The sequence below is a fragment of the Brassica napus genome, chromosome C9 (genome assembly GCF_020379485.1).
Source record: "Brassica napus cultivar Da-Ae chromosome C9, Da-Ae, whole genome shotgun sequence".
Taxonomy (NCBI): Eukaryota; Viridiplantae; Streptophyta; class Magnoliopsida; order Brassicales; family Brassicaceae; genus Brassica; species Brassica napus.
Window position 1 is genome coordinate 28,713,052 of NC_063452.1, and position 10,645 is coordinate 28,723,696.

A 10,645-nucleotide genomic window follows, 5' to 3' on the forward strand; every position below is an offset into this window, starting at 1 on the left:
ATAAAAAGAAAATTACAAAGAAACAAAAAATCGAGAGTTATATGGAAATCTAAAGGCGGTTAAGACCTAATCCTCCGGACATTTTTTTTATAAAATGAAAATTTCAGAGAAAAGATTCGGACATTGACACATTGTGAGTAGCAAGAAATGGAATGATTCGTTGATTCCCTCTCCAAAATCCTTTTTTTATATTTATTTTATTTATTAAAGTGAAAAAGGCTGAGACGAAAGTGGCGATCATTGGATAACCGCCTCTTCTCCCTCTCTTCTGAGAAAAAAAAAAAAGAAAGGAAAACAAATTCTGCTCTCAGGCAGAGTATAAAAGCCACGTGATTCGTTCTACGTTTGACTCATATCATCACAGATCATTCTTTCTTCAAATTCTTTTTTTTTTTTCAAAATTAGGGTTATTGTGTGTTTTTGGGGGTAAGCTCTAAGCTCCACCACCACATTTTTTTTTTTATTTTGACCTGAATCTAATCAATCGCTTACTTGATTCTTCTCCAAACGGGTTTCTTTCCGACACCCAGATTCACCTTACGGATTCGTTGCTGTTCTGTCTCAATTTTCCGCTGCTGTAGGTATGATTAGATTGGCTTCTCGGTTAAAGACTTTGGTGAATGGATGTTGCAGATTTTTTGAAATCTATTGCAAATGTTTCTCTTGATCTATTGAATTAAAAGAGCATCTAATCTAATGATGTTTGTTAATGTTATTATTTATTTATTTATTTGGGGATTGTATAGCATAAGAGTCGCAGGTTGCTTATTCTAGTAAGTTTGTTCTTTGGCTTATTTACTTCTCCTCTGACCAAAGTGTATTTGTACATCTTTGTGTGATTTCTTGAAGTGTTTTCACTGTTTCTTTTGATGGTATATCATATATGTGAGTTTGCTTCATACTATTAATACGATAAACTGAGGAAATTAATTAAACAGCTTCAGGTTGTTTCTGTGTTGATTACATCTCTGGCTAACATTTTTTTAATGCTTTATGATGGTGTTAGCTTAGTTTGCTTATGTTTGATGGGTGGATTTACAGATGCGCTTGTAATGCTTCTAGTATCAGTGATCATTTTTTAAAAAAATTCAGGGATCAAGCAAGGGTTCTTATGAATCAATCAGACAGCAGTCTAGATTATCCTCCTATTTGATATTTTTATACCATCTAATCATTTTCTGTAATGTGTGGCACTTGTTTGTCCATGGATACTGGATCATTACTGTGGTTAATGTATTCTTCTTCATTTTCTTTTTGTTTCATTAGGCACAAGGTTTTGTATGCTGAACTAGACCCCGGAAACCCAAAGTTGTGTTGTTTTGTATGGGCTCTGACAAGCACTCTGCTCGTTTATTGAATACCCTCAAAATGGAGAGGGTCAGGACGATTCTAACCCACACTTACCCTTACCCCCATGAGCATTCTCGCCATGCTATCATCGCTGTTTTTCTCGGTTGCCTATTCTTTATTTCCTCGGATAACATGCACACCCTCATAGAAAAGTTTTCAGTCAAGTGGTGGTTAATGTATGGCTGCTTGCTCGGATTCTTCTACTTCTTTTCTTCTCCTTTTATTGGGAAGACTATCAGACCAAACTATTCAAACTTCAGTCGATGGTAAGCATCTCTTCATTTCATTATGTCTTCCTAAAATATTTTACATTAATATTCAGTCTTTAAAGTTCTTAATTCTTTTTTTTTTTAGGTACATTGCCTGGATTTTAGTTGCAGCTCTGTATCATCTTCCTAATTTTCAGTCCATGGGTTTGGATTTGAGGATGAATTTGTCCTTGTTTTTGACGATTTACATATCATCAATAGTCTTCCTTGTTGTCTTCCACATCATTTTTCTTGCCCTTTGGTATGTTGGCCTTGTTTCTCGCGTGGCTGGAAGACGCCCAGAGATTTTAACCATTCTTCAAAACTGCACCGTAAGTAGTCCACCATGGGAGAGTCTTACACATTAAGCCCACTTATTTGCCTAGCTTAAAATACATAAAAGTTTACTGTCTTCATGTCTTTCATCTGTTCAGGTTCTTAGCATGGCTTGCTGTATCTTTTACAGCCATTGTGGTAACCGAGCTATTCTTAGGGACAAAACTCCTGGAAGACAGCAGCATTCTAGCTTGTTTTCCTTCTGGAAAAGAGAACATCGGAACAATACCTGGATTGCACGGTTCATTCGTATGAATGAGCTGAAAGACCAAGTGTGCTCGTCATGGTTTGCTCCAGTTGGATCCGCTAGTGATTATCCACTGTTGTCCAAATGGTTCATTTACGGAGAGGTATCTCTTTTTGAAACCCTTCAGTGAGCTGTGATTATGTTTTATTTGTCCACCCTTTGATTTTTTGGTCTTGTTCCTATCTTGATACTTTCAGATTGCGTGTAATGGATCATGTCCTGATTCATCTAGCGAAATTTCTCCCATATACTCGTTGTGGGCCACATTTATTGGTCTTTACATTGCCAATTATGTAGTGGAGAGATCAACAGGGTAAGTTGCATCTCTCTATATGAACAGATTTGGTCTTACATTCAAATGGCATCTTTAATCTAAAACTTTTGTTACGCTGTTTCAGGTGGGCTCTGACACACCCTCTTTCAGTCGAGAAATGTGAGAAGTTGAAGAAGGAACAAATGAAACCAAATTTCTTAGATATGGTTCCTTGGTATTCAGGGTACGTAAATGCCAAACGAGCATTTCCCTTTTCTGCTTACCATTGTTTTTATTGAGGAGAGTAAACGATGAAAGAAAGACAATTGACCAGGTGCTGACTTGTCTAATTATATATTTCAGAACATCGGCTGATTTGTTTAAAACAGTGTTTGACCTCCTCGTATCAGTGACGGTCTTTGTTGGTCGCTTTGACATGCGGATGCTGCAGGTATGGTTCTTTTTGTTTATGAGTTATATGATCAATCTTTCTCTGGCCAGACATCTGTTGTAATGTTTTTGATTATTTCCTTTTTGAAAAATCTTTAGGCAGCAATGACCAAATCTTGTGATGAAACCAAGAGGGAAGAACTTTTATATGACCACCTTGCTAACAAGGAAGACTTTTGGTTTGATTTCATGGCGGATACCGGTGACGGTGGGAACTCATCATATGCTGTTGCCAAACTTCTCGCTCAGCCTAATCTCGAAGTTGTATTGGGTGATGAATATCGACCTTTACCTCGGGGTAATGTACTGCTTATTGGAGGAGACCTTGCGTAAGTGATTTACATATTGTCTGTAGTCTTTACATATTCTCTAGCTTCCGATTGTAACCGTGGATGTCTTTCAATGATATGCCCCCAGATACCCCAACCCATCAGCGTTTACATATGAGAAGCGTCTCTTTTGTCCTTTTGAGTATGCGCTCCAGCCTCCCCATTGGTATAAAAATGACTCTATTGCTGTTGACAAACCTGAGTTACCGGAGGGAGTGAAAGATCTAAAGGATTATGATGGTCCTCAATGTTTTCTCATCCCTGGAAACCACGGTGAGTTCTAGGTCTCACCATCATTTTACCTTTGAAATAAGTTGTTTCACATACTTTTGTTTCTTCTTCCACTGCCTCTGACCATAGAGTTGTTGTTTATTGTATCACAGACTGGTTTGACGGACTCAATACATTCATGAGGTATATATGCCATAAGAGTTGGTTAGGTGGCTGGTTTATGCCCCAGAAGAAAAGCTATTTTGCCCTGCAGCTACCTGAGGGATGGTGGGTGTTTGGTTTGGATCTTGCTCTTCATGGTGATATTGATGTCGACCAGTTTAAATTTTTCTCTGAATTGGCCAAGGAGAAGGTAATTTTGCATATCATATTTCCCTACGCTTTATAGATTTGTTGACACTATGTTATATTTTCGTTCCTACTCTAGTTCTACTCTTTAGTTTCTAAAGTAATCTTTAAAAGTGGTTTAGGCTTTATATTCTAGTGGCGTAGTGTTTTCATATTACACAATTTTCAGTATGTTTCTTAAGTAGAATAAATATTTTCTCATTCAGGTTAAGGAGGATGATGCAGTGATCATTATAACGCATGAACCCAGCTGGCTTCTTGATTGGTATTGGAGCAGCGATACAGGGAAGAACGTGAGGCATCTGATCTGCGACGTTTTGAAACACAGATGTAAACTTAGAATGGCAGGGGACTTGCATCACTATATGCGACATTCATGTGCTCAGTCAGATGGACCTGCCCACGTCCAACATCTTCTTGTAAATGGCTGTGGAGGAGCTTTTCTGCATCCCACCCATGTGTTCAGCAAATTTTCAAAGTTCTATGGGTCTTCGTATGTAAGCAAGGCTGCCTACCCTTCTTTTCACGATTCAAGCAAGGTAATCTTTTCTTTCTACAGGCTCTTTCACTAACTTGCCATGCATCCTGATGTTATATGGTGTTTTCTGCTGTTGGCAGATTGCTTTGGGAAATATTTTGAAGTTCCGGAAAAAGAACTGGCAGTTTGATATCATTGGTGGCATTATATACTTTATCTTGGTCTTTTCATTGTTCCCTCAGGTGCGTTTTAAGCTTTGATTGTCTTATTTAAACAGTGCACAGCATCCAGTTATAGAAGCTGAGCTGGTGTTTTATATGGTATAGCTGTTTTTTATTGCTATTCTCATTTCTTCTCGTTTATCATTTTGTTTCAGTGTAAGCTAGCCCACATCTTACGAGGCGATTCGTTTCCTGGTCACCTGGAGAGTTTCTTAGGCACAGTTTGGAGCGCATTTGTATACGTGATGGAACAGTCTTACGTGTCTTTTACTGGTGTACTGGTTTTGCTGATCTCTGCAATCATATTCGTCCCTTCAAAATTATCTCGGAAGAGAAGGGTGATGATTGGAGTTCTTCATGTTGCTGCCCACCTGATGGCAGCTCTGATTCTCATGTTGATGTTGGAACTAGGCATAGAAATCTGTGTTCAGCACAACCTCCTTGCTAACTCTGGTCAGTTTCTATTCCATTACAATGTCATCGAGGCCAATGGATAACAAGTGACTCAGTGAATTTGTCTGTGATTCAGCCATTGATTAATTTTGTGACACTTTTGTTCCCACAGGGTATCATACATTGTATCAGTGGTACAAATCAGTGGAAAGCGAGCATTTCCCGGACCCTACTGGCCTTCGAGTCCGTATCGAACAATGGACGTTTGGCCTTTATCCCGCATGCATCAAGTATCTTATGTCAGCATTTGATGTTCCTGAGGTAATTACTGTGCTGTGTTTTTGTGTCTATTTCGATAAAACGACTGACCTGAGTGGGTTAACATCAGGTGATGGCGGTTACCCGGAACAACATTTGTAAAGAAGGAATGGAATCTCTCTCTCGAAGCGGAGCTGTTATTTATTATGCTTCTGTCTTCCTTTACTTCTGGGTCTTTTCAACACCTGTGGTGTCTTTGGTGTTTGGAAGCTACTTGTATATCTGCATCAACTGGCTCCACATTCACTTCGATGAAGCTTTCTCTTCACTCCGCATTGCTAATTACAAATCTTTCACTCGTTTCCACATCAAAAAGAATAAAGACATTGAAGTATTCACTCTAGCCGTTGATAAGGTAAGAAAAGAATACTCTACAGTTGCTACAAAACTGGTAGTGCTGATACTAAAATGTTTATCATGAACCAATCGTTATGGATCTTGTCATTGCTTGTTGTTGATTGAGCAGTAGTTTAATGAATCTTTATGGAACTTTAATTGTGTATATGATATGAGTGTAGGTGCCAAAAGACTGGAAGCTGGACAAAGATTGGGATGCAGAGCCGAAACAGAGTGGGGTGATGAGCCATAAGAGAAAGTTTCCAAGCAAATGGTGTGCATCATCAGCGCAACAAGACCCTGTTGCTACCGTGAAAGTTGTGGATCGTTTCGTTATTTATAGATCACAGAATCAAAACGGAGTGTGTTAGGTATGGATCAATACTTCACTGATCCTTGGCTATTGTTTCCCTACCATTTTGTATAAATTTAGTAATGTAATGTATGTAGTAGTAGCTCTGCTTCTTGTTTGCGTTACTCTACTCATAGTAAGATCAGTTGGCTAATATATAAAAAGGAATGATTTATTGTGTTTTGAGTTTTTAAGTTACAAAGACTGGCACAACAATCTCTATTACGCTACAGAATAAGTTTGGCACTCTTCTCTCTCAATCATACAACAATGAGTATGACTTTAATTAAACCTTATGTTACTCTCAAGAGCCTTCCTAATATTACAGAACAAGGGAGACAAAAAATAGCGTGGATGGCTCGATAAGCGATAACAAGGTCCTGTGTTTGGGCATGTTTATGAAGAAGGTGCGTATTCTTGGATGGCTGTTGCTAACTTATCCCTAGCCTCTGCTGTCTTTGTCCTTATCAGAAAGGTTCTAGGTGTTACTTTCTCGTTGGAATCCTCCTGCTGCAGGTAGATAAAATCAACGAAACTACAAAACCACCATGAAAGCACTAAAGAAAAAGCTTCTAATTTGTTTACCGATGAATGGAATATTGCAACAAGTGCGTTCTTCTGTGTGCTAGTCTTGATTCCAGTGTATAGTAGAGCATTCAGAAGCAGTTTCCCAACCTGGCAGAATGAAAAGGTTTAGAATCTGTAAACCAAGTTGTATGTGAAGTGTTTGTGTGGAACAGAATCATACATCGTTTCTGACAATAATTGTGGGCTTAGATTCTTTTGTCCCCTTGTCGACGCCTTCTTTGCATTTTATGTAGAGATTCCCCGTTCCTTTATCTTTCCATGCACCTTTATCTGTTGGGTCATTTGACTACATAATACACAAAGTTACAACAAGTTACTACAGCAAGATTAGAACATCAATGTCAGTAAAATAGAGAGACATGAAACTACTTCACAACCACTATAACACCTAATAAGACTTCGAGTAAGAATAGTAATTAGGAAAAAAAAACATTTCCATCTCTAACAACCTTAATGGTTTCATTCGTGTTGGCTATATACATTTATGAACAACAGCAAAGTATTTGGAACAGTATATTGAGAAAGGGGAAAGATAACATCCAAGTTTCAGATAACACATACCTTGACATAGAGTTTGCATTTAACTTCATGAACCACAGTAACTCCCTTCTCTTCGGTTTTTTTGACAGATGGGCTGCTCGGTTGAGGTGGTTCATCTTCTGCAGAGTCAAAAGAATCCAATCTTTACACGCCCATTACGCCTTTGGTTTTTGTAACAATAGATATTTAAATATTGGTTTTAAATCAGTATTACAGTGGTCAAAAAACTTACCAGCCTCTGCATCATCTGGAGAATCTCGCTTTGCAGGTATGGACACTGGAGTAACTAAAGAAAGTAGAGGTTAGGTCACTGATATCAAAGTAATGACAAGTCCCATAAAATGCATTTTGGTAATGGGAAGTAGATACCTCCAGATGAAAAAGGGTTTTGGTTATTAGAAAATGAGAAAGAAGGTTGGCTATTAGAGATCCCTCCTGCTTGAGTGCTAGAAAATAGGCTAGGTGGGCTGCTCTTGGCTAAACCAAACTGGCCACTGCTAAAAGATCCAGTTTGGCTATTGGATGCTAAACCAAATGGACTGCTGGAGAATACTCCAGGCTGGCTTGAAAACGAACCAGACTGATGACTAGTGGAAAAACTGGAAGATTGATTGGTTAAGAAGAGCCCAGGCTGATTGTTTGAAGTAAACAAGCTGGTATTTGAAACTGGTTTAACGTCGCTATTCTTGACTTCAGCCATTGGTTTCTTCTCTGGTCCACGAGATTCTGGGGATGCATTCTCACCCTTTCCTTTATTTTCTTTTAGCCAGTTGACAACATCTTTGAACTTTTCCTGTAAGAGAGAGATGGGCATGGAGTAGATACATGTATGAGCTAAAGAAGTATTTACCACAAAGAAAAAAGCAAAGAAACTCAAAGAGTTAGCCAATGTATCCTTATGGACATCTAAAACAGAAGACATAGCAGAATTAGAGAATGTGATTAGAGAATATAACCAGAATGTTGGAAGCATGGGTAATGTAGTCATTCATCCCATCTTCCCAAAGTTCATCAGGATGATTCTTCAGCTGTATTTGCACCCAACTGTTTTCACATTGAAGCAAACAAAATAGATAAAAGCATGTTTCAAAAAAAAAAACTATATAGAAGACCCAAAAGTAGAGAAAGTAATGGTATCTCAAGCACATAAGTGTTCACCTTACAAATTGGTTATTAAGAGCTTTCACATGCTTCCTAGCTAACTCAGCCCTCTGTTTATCCAATGATGCGGCCGGCGATAACGAACTCTGGGTACCAAACAAGGATCCTTCCACTGGTTTTGCATTCTTAAACTGCAGATCCTCTTTCAAAATTAGCTCTCAAGTAAAGCAAAACAAAGCAGGTCTCCAGTGATGAGGGCAATTTGAAACTCAAAATCGAAAAACTGTAAAAGTACAATGAGCCCCCCACGACTAAAAGGTGCCGACTTTATTCATCATCATCCAAAATAGAACTAATCATCAAGGAAAGTTTCGATTTTTCATATCCTAAACCCAGAAACAGGGGAATCCACTCAATACTGGATCTTAACGAGATTCAATCGAGGAAAAACTCACTGGGGATTGGTTGGGTTCGGAAACAGCGGCGCGTTTGAGTCCCCTCATGATTGATTGATTGATTGATTGATTCAGTCAGTCGCGGCGGCGGAATGAGAATCGGAGAAAACCAAAAGGAGGGGCAGCTGCTGCTTTAATGGACGAACTTTTATTTAGGGTTTTTTATTATTGTGCCTTTCTTCACAAAAATTAAAAAAACAATTGTAAAACTAAAAAAACTTGAGTTATTTACAGTTAAAGAGTTTTTATATCACTCAAAAAGAAACTTTCAGCTACTAAGATAGTTTATCTCAACTAAAATGAAACTAGAAATGAGTTTTTCAACTAGTGGGACCCATCATTATCTCTTTTCTTTTTAATCTTTTTAATCTTTTTCTTTCAGCTACTAAGGTAGTTTATCTCAACTAAAATGAAACCAGAAGTAAGTTTTTCAACTAGTGGGACCCATCATTATCTCTTTCCTTTTTAATCTTTTTCTTCCATCGTTGTTTCTTTTTCTTTTCTAGCTAAAAATTATCTATCAATCTTTCCAAACAAGAAGAAGAAAAGACACGAAGATCTCAAAATACTTCAGATCCGTTATAATCTACACCGTCAAAAGTCCTAAATTCCTGCGTTCTTCCGTTTCAATCAAGCTCTGCCATGAATTTCATCCATCGCCAATCTCCGCACCAGAGACTCTTTTGAAGTTTCGACCAAAGCTCTAGTCTTTTTGGGCCAACGAAACTAGCATCGCATCAGACTCTTTCATACCTTTTTCCGACGTCATGGCATCACATCTCGCCGTCACGGCTCCGCCAGAACAAGTTCGAGAGCACCAATGGCTATTTTATGTTTTTTGCGCGTTTGGTCCTTTAGGATTCACATAATTGCGTTTTGACCCCAATCTTTTAATTGTGCGGATGTCTACTCGAATTGACTCCCTAACTTCTTGATTGTTCATTTCAGCCCTTCATCATAACTACATGAATGGTCTTTTATCTTTTGCTTGCTTTCATTTTTTCTCCATATTGTCAAAATAAACAATTGTGTTTTGTGCTTTCTTATGTACGTCATTCATGTACACAAGTACATAATGTCAGCGTACATGTGTACATGTGAAAGAGAGAATTTTATCTTTGTAAGTGTAAGGATGAGGAAGTGTGGTTTACGTGAATAGAAATAGTTCTCATTTTTTGAGTGAAGCTTAGTTTAGATCTTGATACCATATGCGTTGATATTATATTTCCTACCTTCTCTATGTAACATGTGTGGTGTACACGTGTACAAGCGTTTTTGTGTACAATAAATAAGGAGGTGTACATGTGTACGCTAAATATGATAGTGTACATATGCAAAACAACTAGAAATTAATCAAGCTAAGGCCTACCATGAAGCTAGCATGAAAACACACACACTGATCAGAAGCTCTGAAACATGATGAGAGCATGATTTGGATAACTCACAACCAGCATAAGTACTATATGTGATACTCTCTATCACTTTCTATTGATTTGGTAGCTCAGTCTCTTACCGGATTTAGGTGTACATATGGTTTTTCGTACACATGGATATTGACAAATTCAGGGTACATGTGGACATACATAACCAATAGAAAAATCCAGGCAATACGTACACAAATTTTGTTCTATCACATGTACAATAATTCACATGTTCATCAATTAATTTGTACAATAATATATGGACACCAGAAAATATTTTAGATTTATTTGCAAGGATTCAAATGTACACCTGATAAATTTGTTTGGTACATTTGCAAATTACAATATTTATATGGTAAAAAATTGTAACTTTAAAAGCTATTTTATGTGTACATTATACTATGTACACAAATATTTTTCATCCATGTGTACAATAGTTCGCATGTACATTAATTGATTTGTAGAATAATACATGAACACCGGATCATTTTTGTACACATATTGCAAGTTTCGTTATTTGTATTGTCAATATGACCTACTCAACTTATGTAAATATGTTGTTCATTGATAACTCATAATTTTAGTAGGTTTTAACATTTGCATTTACCTCATTTAAATAAATTTGGGATGTATTTAGAGGTATTTTGTGC

General features: G+C 37.6%; 2 protein-coding genes across 5 annotated transcripts; one reads left to right on the plus strand and one right to left on the minus strand.

Moving 5' to 3' along the window:
- The first annotated feature begins 256 nt into the window (after positions 1–256).
- Positions 257–6,070, plus strand: LOC106418248. The gene is made up of 17 exons (XM_048768338.1): positions 257–426; positions 531–581; positions 1,267–1,616; positions 1,705–1,930; positions 2,033–2,284; positions 2,379–2,494; positions 2,580–2,678; positions 2,798–2,885; positions 2,984–3,213; positions 3,302–3,486; positions 3,597–3,796; positions 3,999–4,331; positions 4,411–4,512; positions 4,647–4,944; positions 5,057–5,205; positions 5,273–5,557; positions 5,721–6,070. Exons 3-17 carry the CDS (start codon positions 1,324–1,326, stop codon positions 5,907–5,909), a joined length of 3,045 nt encoding a protein of 1,014 aa, XP_048624295.1. The 5' UTR covers positions 257–426; positions 531–581; positions 1,267–1,323; the 3' UTR covers positions 5,910–6,070.
- Positions 6,042–8,775, minus strand: LOC106417162 (nuclear pore complex protein Nup50). Of its 4 annotated transcripts, none has more exons than XM_048768342.1 (9): positions 8,575–8,775; positions 8,177–8,310; positions 7,975–8,062; positions 7,388–7,811; positions 7,251–7,295; positions 7,040–7,137; positions 6,639–6,764; positions 6,476–6,565; positions 6,042–6,397 (listed from the first exon to the last, which is right to left on the minus strand). In XM_048768342.1, exons 1-9 carry the CDS (start codon positions 8,620–8,622, stop codon positions 6,287–6,289), a joined length of 1,164 nt encoding a protein of 387 aa, XP_048624299.1. In that variant the 5' UTR covers positions 8,623–8,775; the 3' UTR covers positions 6,042–6,286. The 4 variants fall into 4 exon arrangements, with proteins under 4 accessions (XP_048624299.1, XP_048624298.1, XP_048624297.1 ...); XM_048768341.1 differs by having other exon boundaries at positions 6,042–6,400; XM_048768340.1 differs by having other exon boundaries at positions 7,251–7,304; positions 8,575–8,774.
- Between the last annotated feature and the right edge of the window lie 1,870 nt (positions 8,776–10,645).